The sequence below is a fragment of the Moschus berezovskii genome, chromosome 2, assembly GCF_049115385.1.
Source record: "Moschus berezovskii isolate FMDL1 chromosome 2, NW_MosBer_1.0, whole genome shotgun sequence".
NCBI lineage: Eukaryota > Metazoa > Chordata > Mammalia > Artiodactyla > Moschidae > Moschus > Moschus berezovskii.
In genome coordinates, this window is record NC_142461.1 from 98,411,735 (window position 1) to 98,428,915 (window position 17,181).

The 17,181-nt window shown below is 39.5% G+C and overlaps 1 protein-coding gene across 1 annotated transcript in view; it reads right to left on the reverse strand.

Moving 5' to 3' along the window:
• The window catches only part of LOC148778571 (vasculin-like protein 1), a 69,250-nt gene extending 65,616 nt beyond the window's left edge, over window positions 1-3,634 (reverse strand). The window contains exon 1 of the mRNA XM_088841471.1: window positions 3,515-3,634. Coding sequence (XP_088697597.1) covers window positions 3,515-3,634 — 120 coding nt within the window. The remainder of the gene's footprint in view (window positions 1-3,514) is intronic.
• Window positions 3,635-17,181: the final 13,547 nt, after the last annotated feature.

Below are 17,181 nucleotides of genomic sequence, written 5' to 3' on the forward strand. Positions count from 1 at the left end.
ACAAAGATGCTAGAAAGTTCAAGGTAAATATAAGAACTAAGAACTTTAGGGAAGATATGTACAAAAGTTATGAAATGATATTACAGGCTTAAAGAATAAGGGACATAATTTCATGCCACTATTAGGCTGATAGTATTTGAGAGGTAGTTCTGGTTTTATATATTCATTGGTAGAAGAAAAAACTTTTAATGACATGTTTAAGAAGAACTCAGGTTTACACCAAAGATTTGTTGAGAGGAAGAGTCTCCTAAAGGTAAGTGCTGTGGGGTTAAGGTCAACCTGTAGATACTTGGTATAACTGCATGGCCAGCAAAAGTAGGAGGAGAACTTGGGGGATACAGAAGGTTAATATTTAGTGTAAAAAAAATTGGATACTTTTTTGGATACCAAATATAGTCTATAAAGATGATGAGGGAAGACAGAAGCAGGCAGTCAGTCTAGGGCCTTAAGTTGTGGTCAGAGGGGGAATAAGGAAGATAAGGCTGAAATATTCTCAAGTCTCGGACTCAACAGTCCTCACTCTCTTCAGTAACCAAGGTACCAAGAGCAGTCTCAGGTTTGATGTACAGTATTACCTTGGAGTTGCAAGGAAAGATAGAAAACTTAAGAAAATTGGAAAGTTTCTGCTGTAAATATGAATTTAATTAAAATCTATTTATAAACTTTGGTGCTAAAAAAAATAATCACTGTTGATTGAAAGAACTGAATTCTTTTACATCAAGGATGATAATTCTCATTAATCTGCCTTGTTAATATGTGCATTACACAGTCAAGCTGCTAACAGCCTTTTCTGGTATACAGAATTGTGATGAAAGGCAAAAATTCAAGATATTTGGACTTGTTAATACAATTTTTCTCAGTTGCGGGAAATATCTGTAGAGTCAAATGGAAATTGGAAATCAGCATGTATCAGGTCTATTTCTGAAGCTGAAAAAGCCACTAAAATTTGGATTTCTTAAGGTCTTAACCTATAAACTTGTAATAATAGCATAAGCTTCCCTCTTACATTGCCTGGAGGAGTGAAAATTAATGGGTGAAGTCTACAGTGCTCTATAAGGTTTCTTAAAATAATTATTAAAATATAAAACATCACAGATAGACCTAGAGATTATTATACTAAGTAAAGCAAGAGAAATATTATATGATATCACTTACATATGAAATGTTTAAAACAATGCAAATGAACTTACAAAACAGAAACAGTTTCACAGACATAGAAACTTACAGTTATGAAAGGGGAAATAGGAGGGGAGGGATAAATTAGAAGTTTGAGGTTAACAAATACACACACCACTATATATAAAAAGATAACAAGAATGTACCATATAGCACAAGGAACTATAGTCAATATCTTGTAATAAGCTACAATAGAAAATAATCTGAAAATATATGTGTGTGTGTATATATATAACTGAATCATTTTGCTGACTTCACTGTGTGCCTGAAATTAAAACAATATTGCAAATCAACTATAGTTTAATAAAAAAATTAAAGCATCACCAAAGTTTAAGAGCAATATGCAATGATTCTTTTCAACTAAAAATATTTCCACAAAATATACACAAACCCATGGCAATATACATAAACATATATACATAACTTTTCCTTTGGTAAGATACAAGAGGAGGAAAAGGAAAGATAGCTTTCCTTCCAGAAACTCCTCTCCAAAGTTGAGCAATGTGGATAGGTTAGTTCAGTTATGGAAGTTTTAATAAAAATGAGATATCTTGATATTATAATCACCACCCTATCAATCTATCTGAAAGGATGTAGAACTCTCAAACTCAGAAATTCAGAGACTACAGGTCTTTTTGCTCTTCTAGTTCAAACTTAACTTGACAAATAAAAAGTATAAGGATCCTACAGATGACCCAAGGTCACAGTAAATAGGAGAAATCAGTTTAATCCAATCCTCTTTCTCTTTCCACAAATAACCTTCTCATAGCTCTGATATCACTATAATAATCAAAATGAAAATGATTATCAAAACACAGATGACACCACCCTTATGGCAGAAAATGAAGAACTAAAGAGCCTCTTGATGAAAGTGAAAGAGGAGAGTGAAAAAGTTGGCTTAAAATTCAACATTCAGAAAACTAAGATGATGGCATCTGGTCCCATCACGTCATGGCAAATAGATGGGGAAACAATGGAAACAGTGACAATTTTCTTGGGCTCCAAAATCACTGCAGATGGTGACTGCAGCCATGAAATTAAAAGATGCTTACTCCTTGGAAGAAAAACTATGACCAACCTAGACAGCATATTAAAAAGCAGAGACATTACTTTGCCAACAAAGGTCTGTCTAGTCAAAGCTGTGGTTTTTCCAGTAGTCGTGTATGGATGTGAGAGTTGGACCGTAAAGAAAGCTGAGCACTGAAGAACTGATGCTTTTGAACTGTGGTGTTGGAGAAGACTCTTGAGAGTCCCTCGGACTGCAAAGTAATCAAACCAGTCCATCCTAAAGGAAATCTGTCCTGAATATTCATTGGATGGACTGATGCTGAAGCCAAAACTCCAATTCCTTGGCCACCTGATGCAAAGAACAGACTCCTTGGAAAAGACCCTAATGCTGGGAAACATTGAAGGCAGAAGGAAAAGGGGATGACAGAGGATGAGACGGTTGGATGGCATCACCAACTTGATGGACATGAATTTGAGCAAGCTCTGGGAGTTGGTGATGGACAGGGTAGTCTGGCGTGCTTCAGTCCATGGGGTCGCAAAGAGTCAGACACGACTGAGCAGCTGAACTAATCAAAATGCATAGGATATGTTAGAGTAAATTAAACCCCTGTTGTAAATCCCTCATTGCAAGTTTCCTTCACAAACATTAGCCTGAAGAATTATGCTAGAGAAAAGTTATATTAGGAGACTAGAGATGCATTGGCATCACACTTGTAAATGATAGTATTTTAAAAGGTGCCCTTTAATTTTATTTTGTCAATCATTAATTCTTATAGCACTTTTTAATCTAAGGGGTAAAAGTCTTCAATATTGTATCTTTTGGTCTTATGACACCACACATCAGCATCATGCTCCCACTTCTTTGAAATAATATGCTCATTCAACTTTCATGCACTAAATCCAGAAATCTGTATCTGGATTTACCTAGTCACATCTGTATTCAGTGAGTTCTCCAAGAAGCAGACACCAAGCTGCAAGGATTTTATTAGGAGAAACATCTGTGGAGAACATGAGATGGGAGCCAGGAAAGGCTGGGAGAGCCTTCAGACCACAATACAAGTGAAAGAGAAGGAAGCAAGGGAGAGTCCTAGACTGCCCTGCAGAGTAAGGAAGGCTCAGCCAGGACAAGGTCATCAAGCGTGTCCTTGAGCAAAGTGACCGTGCTGAGGAGACCCCTGTCTTCCAGGAATGGACCTTCATGACTTTTCCCAGTCACCTGCTAGGAGCACCCTATACAAGCCTTGGTTGCCAGTGCTTTAGTAGATTTCAGATCTCAGAAATGATGTCCTTAGTTGGTCATGCTCCCTGAAGCTGGAGGTCTGAAAGTCACCTGCCCAGAGTCAATATAGCGCCCATCATGCACCAGGCCTCGGATCAAGTAGTTAATGCACATATCTTTCTGCATCACAGCAACCTTGGAAGGTTGTATAATCATCCCATCTTCACCCATAAAGACATTAATACTCGGCAAGGTTCACTAACTTTCTTCCTAAATGAAAGTTAGTATGGAGTGGAATTAGAATTCGACTTCAGGTCTATGTGTATCCAAAGCTTATGTAGTTACTGAATGATTTAATTAATCTGTAAATAAATGAAGGAGAGTAGTCTAGATGTACAGGAGTCTTAAAGATTTCAAACTGATGCGCTAAAAGGTAAACCTGAGTAAAAAGTCACTCAGCTAGTAGGTACTAAAAAACAGGTTAAAAAATATAAATTTCCCATCTGAATTTTCCTTCTACTATGTTCTACTGTTTTTGTGTAATTTGAGTTTTTATTACACCTGTGTGTGAGCATGTGCTCAGTCGTGTCCAGCTCTCTGCGACCATGGACTATAGCCCACCAGCCTCCTCTATCCATGGGACTTCCCAGGCAAGAATACTGGAGTGGGTGGCCATTTCCTTCTCCAGGGGATCTTCCCAACTGAGGGATCAAACCTACATCTCCTGTGCCTTCTGCATTAACAGGTGGATTCTTTAACATTGCACCACCTAGGAAGCCCTTTTTTATTATACCTGTATACACATATTTTATGAGCAAAAGGGAAGATCTACCTCACTGGAAGCTCAACTTGTTCATGGTTTCAGTCTTACTTATAAAACCGAATAATTAAAATGATATGCAAATTCACCTGTGTACTTCAAGAGAGGAAGAGTTCCTTACACTATGACCTATATTTGATCAGCTCCATGGAAACCATTTCATTCCATTATCCACACAAAATTTACATAAAACGAAGGGGGGACGGTAAGAGATGCGAAGCATCACAACTTGAAAGGAAAACAATAGGGCAGCATTCATTACTGAGAAGTGGAGGGGAACCCAGGGGTTTTTCCCAAACCTGTGCTTTAAAAGACGTATCCATTTGTAATTGTGACTAATAGTCATGAAAAATCCACACTGCTCCATTCAGCAACAGAACAGGCATCTGCACAATTCAGGTCTCCTTGATCAAGTCGTTGAACCTGTTTACACAAAAACAAGCTTTGTTGAACTGCAAAATAATAACAATAACGATAGACACACACACACCCAAAAATAGCACCATCTAACTGTTACTTAATCCACCAAAGGAAAATTTAATCTAAATGACCAAGTCCTCAACCCTACTACTGCTTGAAATACTGTAACTGAAGGGAGTCATGGAATATTGCTTGAAGTACATAGCTACTTGCTTCAACTGCTCACTTCCTTGTGCCATAGGAATCTGGCCATCCCACAAATAGACTGCCAGCCATGTGCTCAGGAAGGTAAGCCTAGTCTGCCACCCCCTATAGTTGATTGTTCCACAAATACTGATTGCGTAATACCCTCTCTTTTAAAAGAAGTGGTTCTTTGAATATTTTTTTCCGTGGAGTTTACTGTTCTGAAGCATGAATGAGTTCTATGCCTCTGTCTGAACAAGAAAAATGGTTCTTGCGGTGGAAAAATAAAGAGCAGTACACTGACCTTGAGAATGTTTGCTCTGCGTGTGTATTCCACTTGAAGCAAAACGGTCCTGGGTTTGGGTATCATTGAGTTGAGAAACACAGGCACTCTGTGCCCTTAGAGTAAAGCTGATTTAGCGCTGACACTTCCCTATTTGCCAAGGCAGGGCTGTTGCATAAATCACACACTCTATAAAGGGGAAGGGGAAAAAACTGCTTTGTCCAGTTTTTCTGCCTCAGGGCTGAATCAGATACACCTCTGCTTCAACAGTAAACCTCTCCCAGGATATGAACTCCTGGCTGTGACATCAGTAACCTTGTCTGGGACAAGTACATTTTCAAAGAGTGACAGCTCAAGGCAAATATTCCAACCCATTGACCAGAAAGCATAGTGAATTACCTACTTCTTGGAAATTGGTTTAGAAAAGGCTTCCTTTCCTGGTTATATTTCTAGTTTGGTAAGGGAGTACAAAATCTGTTGAAGCAACAGTGATTGTTGTCTTTTCTAAGCAACCTCCATAGGCACTTGTTTTCTAAATAAACAAGGAGTAAAGGCTGTATGTGTCTATAAACATTTTCTAGCTTTTGAATTAGCAGTTTATTAAATTCCAATATGGCAGTTATCAAAACCATAATTTATTCTAACTAGCAGAAAAATTAGCTGATTGTAATCTATGACTTTTTCATTGTTAATTCTCCTGGAAAAAAAAATAATCATCTCAGCTATTGTTTTCATTTTGCATGAAGACAACCATCCCACTAGAGCAAAGGATATTCTGCTTTTATACTTAAAAAGGAATTCAAATAGTTACTACAGCAATAAAATACAGCTGTGGTTGAGGGCAAATAAGAAAACTTGCCAACTACACTGATAAACAGTGAAGATTTCTACCAAACTGACATCAATTGCAAATGAAACTATAACCAGAGGTTTCATTAAATATTTCAAAGCAGGATTATGACAAATATGGCACATAAATGAAGAGAGCAAATACTTCCAGTCAACTCATTTTGTTTTCCTGATTTCATGGTGGGTCAGTTAATCTCCTAAGGACACTTAGGAAGTATTATTCTCTCCCACTCCAGCAAGAAAGGACAAATTTGATGCCAAGCTAAACGGTTTTCAATTACACTCATTGTGTAACAAAGGTCCATCAGAACTTTTAATGTGAAACAATAATTTAGGGATCTAATTTGATTAGAGTAAAAAATTAAATTAGAAGGAAAAGAATAGATAGGAGGTAGATTATTTAGCAAGCTAGTAAAATAGTTTCAATTTTGATTAAAAATGCACCAAGAGTTGAAGAAGATGATGGGAGAGAGGCAGTGAAACTACTGAGAACTTAGCAAATGATTGCATATAGAAACTGAAGGTGTCAAAAATATGAGAAAGTTTGGGAAGATAGAGAAAAAATTGCATTTTTGTTTGAAATACACTCTATTTAGAGATTGGCAGCAGGCAGCTGACAGCATAGGGCAGAATCTTCAGTAAGATATGAAGTGGGCAATAACACTATTACTAATGACGCACCTTGCGGTAAGAGTTGAGTGTACCAGATTACTGACAATGTGAAGAAGTAAGGAGATTCATGATGATGAAGGACTAAACCTTGGAAAACATCTGCTTTTGGAAGGTTAGAAAAGGAAAATGTACGAAAAAGAATAGTTAACAGGTATGTGAAAAACCTAAGATGGTACCCTGTAAAAATTTATTTCCAGAAGAGTAAGGGGAAACAGTGGAAACAGTGTCAGACTTTATTTTGGGGGCTCCAAAATCACTGCAGATGGTGATTGCAGCCAGGAAATTAAAAGACACTTACTCCTTGGAAGGAAAGTTATGACCAACCTAGATAGCATATTAAAAAGCAGAGACATTACTTTGCCAACGAAGGTCCGTCTAGTCAAAGCTATGGTTTTTCCCGTGGTCATGTATGGATGTGAGAGTTGGACTGTGAAGAAAGCTGATCGCCGAAGAATCAATGCTTTTGAACTGTGTTGTTGGAGAAGACTCTTGAGAGTCCCTTGGACTGCAAGGAGATCCAACCAGTCCATTCTGAAGGAGATCAGTCCTGGGTGTTCATTGGAAGGACTGATGCTAAAGCTGAAACTCCAATACTTTGGCCACCTCATGCGATGAGCTGACTCACTGGAAAAGAGTCTGATGCTGGGAGGGATTGGGGGCAGGAGGAAAAGGGGACGACAGAGAATGAGATGGCTGGGTGGCATCACCAACTCAATGGACATGAGTTTGAGTGAACTCCAGGAGTTGTTGATGGACAGGGAGGCCTGGTGTGCTGTGATTCATGGGGCCTCAAAGAGTCGGACACGACTGAACGACTGAACTGAACTGAACTGAAAGAATGTTTGAATGATAAGGTACTAGAGGCTGAAAACGTCAAGAAATGAGTGAGAAAAAAGACAAAGTGGGTTCCCTCACAGCTCAGTTGGTAAAGAATCCGCCAGCAATGCAGGAGACTCCGGTTCCATTCCTGGGTCAGGAAGATCCACTAGAGAAGGGATAGGCTACCCACTCCAGTATTCTTGGGCTTCACTTGTGGCTCAGCTGGTAAAGAATCCACCTGCAATGCAGGAGACCTGGGTTCAATACCTGGGTTGGGAAGATCCCCTGGAGAGAGGAAAGGCTACCCACTCCAGTATTCTGGCCTGGAGAATTTCATGGACTGTATAGTCCATGAGGTCTGAAAAAGTCAGACATGACTTGAGTGAACTTCACTTTTACTTTCAGCTTGAAGAAGTTTGAGGGAAGATGACTAAAAACAGAAGGTTAAAGGGCCAGTGCCCTGGCAGATGCACTCAATATGGCATTGAAGATACAATTAAAGGGGGAGAGTGGAGAACATTTGTTTTCAGAGTTCACACAAATTTCAAGAGTATAAAATTGAGGGAGCTAGAGATGAAATGTCTAAGGTAATTTGTAGAGGAAATAGAGTTGGGCAAAGCAGAGAACACAGGCTGAGATCTTGAAATAAGTGAACAGGTTTGGAATAAGAATTATGGGAAATGGGAAGACTATAAGCAATCACTGTAACTATGCTTCTTTTCATATAGTCTCACCATTAGGAAGGCATTTTCCCCATGCGTTTCCTTCATTCAATGAAGATCCTGCTTTGCTTTCGGAATCACTGGATAATTAACATTCTGGGTCATAAACTAAACCACTGAAATGTATATTCTGTAAGCACAGACTAAGTTGGGTCCATTCTTCTACTATAAATTAAAAAATTGAAAGCTCTAACCAGTTGCTACATTTTAAAGTAAAGGAAAAATTCAGTGTCTTCATCTCTTGCTTTATTTATTAATAAACACACTACCAGTGTATCAAGAAAATCAGTGCTGACTTCTCAGAGACCAAGTGCCTTAGCAAATTACATTTGGCCCCTTCAAATTGCTTCTAGCATGTCAGACTCTATTGTAGTACAATATATACCATTGTTTTCTTGCCCTAAATTGTCACATCCTGTTGCTCTGCAGGAGTCTCTAAGTGCCAAGTTACGCCCTAAAGAGGGATGTTTTCCAATGGTGGGTCTGTGGCACGGTTTCTTAATAAGAATCTTAGTTCCACATGAAAGAGCAGATCTAGGAAGTAGGCTTCTAGAGCATGCAAATTGCCAAAAAGAACATTTTAAGTTAAAAAGTGGAATAGAGGTGGACTTTGAAGTTCTGGCACATGAGTATACGAGCATGTGTAATTTTAAATCTATCTTTGAAAATGTACAATGAAATCACTTTAGCCAGAATTTAAGTCTTTAATATTAAAAAGACACCAACTGTTTAGTTAAAAGTGCATTCTATTACCTACCTGACAAAAATACCCAGAATGAGAAGATTCCATTGATGCCAAAAGAAAAAACTATATACATATTCCTGGACAGGAATAAGGAGAAATCTTGTTCCAAGTAACCTAAATGGAAAGCATAGGAACTATACTAAATCCCTCAGGATAGTTAGGGCTAGCCAGCACCACTTTTCTCAAAGGCACTAATTTCCTGGAGTGATTACAAGGGCCAGAATGGAGATATTAGTTTAACTCAAATACAAGTCACAATATGCGTGCTATATTTCTCTCTCTTCTCTGTGCCCCCTACCCACCTCTTCTTTTTCTTCTTCTTCTGCTTTCACCATCTTTTCTCAGCAATAATCCACTCTAGTTTTTATTGCCACAATATGCAAATTTTTCATTCAAACTTAATTTTTAAAAGTATCCACTCTAGGGGGCCTCCCTGATGGCTCAGTGGTAAAGACTCTGCCTGCCAATGCAGGAGACACAGGTTCAATCCCTGGTCCCAAATATCCCTGATGCCACCGAGAAGCTAAGCCTGTGCGCTCCAACCATTGAGCCTGTGCTCTAGAGCCCAAAAACCACAACTGAAACCTGCCTGCCCTAGAGCCCGTGCTCCACAAGAGAAGCCACCACAACGAGAAGCCAAGAACTGCAGCTAGAGAGTAGCCCCTGCTTCCCGAAACTAGAGAAAGCGAGCATGCAGCAGCAAAGACCCAGCACAGCCAAAATAAATAAATTAATATCCACTCTAATAGTTACGTAAGTGTTATAGTTTAGTTTTACATGGGAAATAATTTTACACCCTCATCTTTAAAAAACTAAAACTCCTTTATATAGCAAAAGATATTTACTAGCTAAATACCCAAAGATCTTTTCATCTGCTTTGAGGAACCTATTTCCTTTTTCTGGAATGGTTTTTGCTATTTTCCTCTAGGCTAGTAGTGTCTTCTCAACATACCATTAGAAGGCAGTAGTTAAAACCAGACATGCTGTGCTGTGCAAGTCGTTTCAGTCATTTCCAACTCTTTGCAACCCTATGCACTGTAACCCCCCAGGCTCCTCTGCCCAAGGCAAGAATACTGAAGTGGGTTGCCATGCCCTCCTCCAGGGAATCTTCCTGACCCAGGGATCAAACCCACATCTCTTACATCTCCTGCACTGGCAGGTGGGTTCTTTACCACTAACGCCACCTGAGAAGCCCAAAACCAAAGTAAAATTGTAATCAATGTGAAAGTGCCACAATTATTCACTTTTGAGAGCTGCCTCAGGATTGCAGTGACTTTCTCTAAGCCTGTAGCCTATAGCGGACTCTGCACTGAACTCTGAGAAGAAACAGAAGCAGAAGCTGCTCCAAGGACAAGACAGTTTTTTCCACAGGTATAACAAGCTGACAGAGTTCATCGATTCTCAAACTATAAGAAAATTATAATTTTTAATTCATTGAAATGTGTGGCAGGGACCACTAGTAATCCATCAAAATCTGGTAGGTTTTCCTTTCATAAGAACAAGAGAGATGACTGGCATGGTCAAGTGGTGATGCATTGCCTTGGAGATGACTATGTGTGATTGGATTCTCATAGTATCTTCACATTTGCTCACAGATCAAAATGTAAATCTTTGTGAAAACTGGCCAGCGAGATCATCAGCCTGGAGGTGGACAGCAGTGACATCATCAAGAATGTGAAGGCCAAGGTACAGGATAAGGAAGGCATCCCCCTGACCAGCAGAGACTCATTTCTGCAGGCAAGCAGCTGGAAGATGGCTACACTCTTTCCTATCACAACATCCAGAAAGGGTGTTGGTCCTGGGCACATGATTAGATCCTATTTCCCAACCCCTCCTTGAACTTAGATGTGGCTACATAACAGGTCTCTCTGAAAGAAAAGTAGAAGAGATGCCTCTCATTTCTGAACCTGAACTTGAAAGAGAAGGAATTTGCCACTTCTGTGCTGTGATTTTCACCTCTACTTGCTGAAGACAAATGGCAACAAGGCGCTTGAGCAGTGAATATTTTGTCTACTCAAGAACATCTAACATTGACTAGAGACATTTTTTTCTTTTTTTTTTTATTGGAGGCTAATTATTTTACAATATTATATTGGTTGGTTTTGCCATACATTGACATGAATCTGCCCTGGGTGTCCATGAGTTCCCCTTCCTGAACCCCCCTCCCACGTCCCTCCTCCCTTATCCTTCCTCTGGGTCATCCCCGCATACCAGCCCCGAGCATCCTGTAACATGCATCTAACATTGACTAGAGACATTTTTGATTGTCACAAGGGGTAACAGGGAAAGTGCTACTGGTTTCTTGTGATTTGAGACCAGAGATACTACTAAGCATCCTATGAGCACCAGACAGCCCCTCAAACAAACAATGTGAAGGCTGAGAAGACCCATTCTACGGTATGATGGAGCTACAGTGTTAAATAAGTGCGGGGTCTCTGAGCAACTACGTAGCGTTGCCTGAATGGTACCCAGGATCCTTAGTAGAGCAGATACCAATTCCTACTGTGTTGAACCTAAGACATTTTAAGTCCATTTGTTACCAGAAATCAGTCTACTCTAATAAGGAGGCTAAATAACATAAACGATTTTCAATATATAAATGATCTTGACCACCAACACCTATAGGTCTCTATCAATCTTTATCCCTTTTTTTGCTTTTTCATGGATATATTGACATTTTGAAATTCTTTTTTCATGTCATGTGTTTACTTCTGCAGGGTGCACTGGTTGTTTTCAGTTTTGTTTGGGTGCATTGTTCCTTGTGAACGTAAACCCCATCAAGCCAGGAATCATGCTTTTTGTGCAACAAGATATATATATATATATATCTTAATATTATGCCTGTTGTGGAACTGGACTTAATAAATATGTGTTAAATAAATACATGGATTGTAGAAAGAAGACTTAAATAAAGGAAAACAGGCTACAAGTTCAGTTTGAGATATTTCCAGTAAATTAGCTTAAAGTGATCAAGCGTTCATCTTCTAAACACAAAATTATGGTTGAATAAATCACTCTAGAATTTTGCTTAGAAATAACCTCATAGTCAACATATTATAATCCATAGGATTTACCTTCTTGTTTTAGAAAAGTCAGACATTAGGTAATGAAATCATCTGATCCCTGCCATTAGAAAAGCACTGATTCTCCTATTTTGAGGCAATATATTGCAAGTCTTACAAATGAAAGCATTATCCTGAGCAACACCAACAATTCTTGACTCTTGAATGAGGAGACAACTTTAAAAAGAGTGTAATAGTCCATAGTCAGCATCCTTTTGTAGCGCTGAACAAGGACTCACCTGTAGAAAAAAGAGAACAATAATATATGTGTCACTTTTACAGGACCTTTAAATGGCAATTAAGAGACACACCTCTGACTGTTGATTGATGGCTGGCATAATGTGCAGTTAGCTGTGGAATAAAACAAACACCACAGCCAGCACTGTGTACACTAGACACCTTGGTGAATGGGGTGGTGTGTTTAGACAATGATTGCTTGAGAACAGGGTACCCATGGTTGGCTCATTCCTGGGAAGGATACGCTATCAGGGTTTTAGATTAGGAAAAAGTAATTTCATTGTTGTTTCTTGCTGACATAGAATCCTAGCTTAATTTAACTGAGTGATTCTTGTACTTTCTCTGAGCCTGCATTCCAATAGCAAAAGGAGACATTGACATGCATAGGTTACCAAAAGAACACAAGTAGGCATAGAAAATCTGAATAATCTTCAGCGGCTCAGAATTGAATAGAAGCTAAATGCAAACTCCTTCGTTTGTCATTCAAGGTCTTCTACAGTCAGAATCCAACCTACTTTGGCTGAATTAGCTTCACAAATTTTTCACCACTATTGAATTCCTTTTTTCACTGTCCTCCAACCAGACAGCACAATGTCATTTGCTCAAGCTGTTCTGAAATAGAAAGGCCATTCTTCTCTACTTCACCTATTGAGAATCCACACATTCTTCAAAAGTAAACTTAAACCCTATCACCTCACATCAATAAAATCTCCACCGTAGCCTGAAGTACTCTGTCTCCTGAAACTCTATCATTATTAAGCTTGTCTTACTTTGTCACATTTCTTGCTTTGTCACCTTAAGGATGATATTAAATAATACATTAAAAAGTTTTTAATGTTCTTTTTTAAATTTATTTTTCATTGGAGGATAATTGCTTTATAATACTGCATTGGTTTCTGCCATGTATCAACATGAATCAGCCATAGGTATATGTATGTCCCCTCCCTCTTGAATCTCCCTCCAACTTCCCACCCTATCCCACCCATCTAGGTTGTCACAGAGCACTGGATTTGAGCTCCCTGCATCATACAACAAATTTCCACTGGCTATTTAATTTTACATATGATAATATATTCATATATGTTTCAATATTACTCTTTAGTCTTTCAGGGTATATATTTTTTCTCCCCAATTACTTTTTAAGTTGTGAGCAAATTTTATGTGCTACATAGTCTATGTAACATATACATAGGGTGTCAGTTCAGTTCAGTTCAGTCGCTCAGTCGTGTCCAACTCTCTGTGACCCCATGAATCACAGCACGCCAGGCCTCCCTGTCCATCACCAACTCCCAGAGTACACCCAAACTCATGTCCACAGAGTTGGTGATGCCATCCAGCCACCTCATTCTCCATCGTCCCCTTCTCCTCCCGCCCCCAACATTTCCCAGCATCAGAGTCTTTTCCAATGAGTCAACTCGTCGCATGAGGTGGCCAAAGTATTGCAGTTTCAGCTATACCATCAGTCCCTCCAATGAACATCCAGGATTGATCTCCTTTAGAATGGACTGGTTGGATCTCCTTGCAGTACAAGGGACTCTCAAGAGTCTTCTCCAGCACCACAGTTCAAAAGCATCGATTCTTCAGCGATCAGCCTTCTTCACAGTCCAACTCTCACATCCATACATGACCACGGGAAAAACCATTGCCTTGACTAGACGGACCTTGGTTGGCAAAGTAATGTCTCTGCTTTTTAATATACTATCAAGGTTGGTCATAACTTTCCTTCCAAGGAGTAAGCGTCTTTTAATTTCATGGCTGCAATCAGCATCTGCGGTGATTTTGGAGGCCAAAAAAATAAAGTCTGGCACTGTTTCCACTGTTTTTCCATCTATTTCCCATGAAGTGATGGGGCCAGATGCCATGATCTTTGTTTTCTGAATGTTGAGCTTCAAGCCAACCTTTTCACTCTCCTCTTTCACTTTCATCAAGAGGCTTTTGAGTTCCTCTTCACTTTCTGCCATAAGGGTAGTGTCATCTGCATATCTGAGGTTATTGATATTTCTCCCAGCAATCTTGATTCCAGCTTGTGCTTCTTCCAGCCCAGCGTTCCTCATGATGTACTCTGCATATAAGTTAAATAAGCAAGGTGACAATATACAACCTTGACGTACACCTTTTCCTATTTGGAACCAGTCTGTTGTTCCATGTCCAGTTCTAACTGTTGCTTCCTGACCTGCATACAGGTTTCTCAAGAGGCAGGTCAGGTGGTCTGGGATTCCCATCTCTTTCAGAATGTTCCACAATTTATTGTGATCGACACAGTCAAAGGCTTTGGCATAGTCAATGAAGCAGAAATAGATGTTTTTCTGAAACTCTCTTGCTTTCTCCATGATCCAGCGGATGTTGGCAATTTGATCTCTGGTGCCTCTGCCTTTTCTAAAACCTGCTTGAACATCTGGGAGTTCACGGTTTAAATACTGCTGAAGCCTGGCTTGGAGAATTTTGAGCATGACTTTACTAGCGTGTGAGATGAGTGCAATTGTGCGGTAGTTTGAGCATTCTTTGGCATTGCCTTTCTTTGGGATTGGAATGAAGACTGACCTCTTCCAGTCCTGTGGCCACTGCTGAGTTTTCCAAATCTGCTGGCATATTGAGTGCAGCACTTTCACAGCATCATCTTTCAAGACTTGCACTCAATAAATACTGAAAGAATTTATTGAAATTAAAACATTAAAGAAGACACAATTCCTCACACTGATGTCTTTTAAGAATAATACAACTTAAAAGAACCCCAATTTGAACCCCAACTAAGGATTATGAATATTATTGCTACAACTTATTCTATTAGTAGTCATTATGTTATTAATGGGCTTCCCTGGTGGCTCAGCAGTAAAGAATCCACCTGCATGCAGGAGCTACGGGTTTGATCCCTGGGTCAGGAAGATCCCCTGGAGGAGGGCATGGCAACCCACTTCAGTACTCTTGCCAGGAGAATTCCATGGATATAGGAGCCTGGCAGGCTACACAATCCATAGGGTTGGAAAGAGTTGGACATGACTGAAGCAACTTAGCATGCACACATTATATTAATATTCATTGGTATACTACTTTCATGGCGGTAAATCATGTCACAAGGACATGATCTGACCTTAAATAGATAATTTAATGGGTGTGACTCCTATTGTGTTTGTTTAACCAACTTGGTGCAATGCCCAGTGGAACAACCAGGATGATGTTGGAGCCTTAGTACCTGTTACCTGATGCTGATGCAGCTAAAACAGCAAATTAACCTTTGCTCCCAAGTGCTTCCTCACTTTTGAATGTTGAACTGAGTTCTCTCCAGAGCTCCAACACTGTCCAAAGTAAAGTCATTTTTAAAAACAAAGGTCTTCTCGTACCTTTGTTGTTGTTTAGTAGCTAAATCATGTCTGACTCTGCAACCCCATGGACTGTAGGCTGCCAGGCTCCCCTGTCCATTGGATTCTCCAGGCAAGAATACTGGAGTGGATTGCCATTTCCTCCTCCAGGGGATCTTCCCAACCCAGAGATCGAACCCATGTCTCCTCCATCAGCAGGAGGATTCATTACCACAGAACAACCAGGAAAGCCCTCTCATACCTAACATGAGCCATAAGGCATTCTGAACTATGGCCCTCATAAACCAAAATTTTAAAAAGAGTTTTTGAAGGTACTTAAATTAAAAAAGAAAGATTGCATCTGGGTTCTCATGCTGATGACCCACACTGAACTCTGTTCATGTTAGACCACTTATGATGTGGTATTTGATCTTCCAATATCCTTAGAAGAAACTTCCTTAATAAGATATTGAGGAAAATACAGTGCTATGCTAAAGCACCATCATTTAATATTTATAGTCATCAATTTCTGCACAGATCAAGCATTGCAAATCCATGATTTACAATCAGAAACTAATATAAAGAAAAAATTCCCTGAGTGTAGCACCAAATAAGTACTTTCAATCCACAATGAATATATCTCATAGTAGAATGCATCCATTTCAAAATATATTTACTTACAGCCTTTGTCCATAGTCAGTTTGTTTTAAAATAAGTTTACTACCTTTTATTATTCTGATGATCAAAGTTTACCTCTTTATGAGTCTAGGAGCCCTCGATGAATTGTGACTATACAAACTTAAATCACATAATCCTCTCTCAAGAACACAGAAATGTCGAGGGTAAGAAAATATTATATTAATAACACAGCAGTCCCTTCTGCCTTGCCCAACCCCCATGGCAAGCAGTCTAGAGAACGTGACTGTTCAAACTGCACAAGAATAGAGAGTCAGACATGACTGGCAACTTCTGAAGAAAGGGAAATTGAGGATTAGTTTATGTCCGGTTCTTGTGTAATTTTGTCATGGGAGAAAGCAAATTTGCATGTTTCCAGAGTAAACTGCAGGAGCTTCTGTTGCCCTGCCCTTCTGTCCCACACACAGGTTGACAAGCAGAGAGATGTCAGTGCACCTGAAGAGAGGCCAGCTTTAACTCTTCATTGCTGTGCTGTACTTAGTCGTTCAGTCTCTGACTCTTTGCACCTCCATGGACTGTAGCCCACCAGGATCCTCTGTCCATGACGATTCTCTAGGCAACAAGACTGGACTGGGTTGCATGCCCTTCTCCAGGGGCTCTTCCTAACCCAGGAATCGAACCCAGGTCTCCCCCATTGCAGGTGGATTCTTTATCATCTGAGCCACCAGGGAAGCCCAAGGAGCATATAAATGAGCCTTCACAGTAATCAAGATCAGGTCAGAATTCCCTCATTTTTAAAAAAAGCTGCACTGCTCTTTTTTTCATTATGTACAAATTTCCTTTATATTTAATCCCAAACTACATTAAATCCCATATAAAAAAAGATGTGTAATTTAAAAGAAGTTTTTTTAAGGAGGAAAATTCAAACAAAGGCAGAGTTGGATGTATCAAGAGTGTTGCAACTCATCTTTGGCAAACAAGAGAAATGAAAAATCTGAAAATCATCTCTCAGTGTAGAGATGGTGACCCTCGGA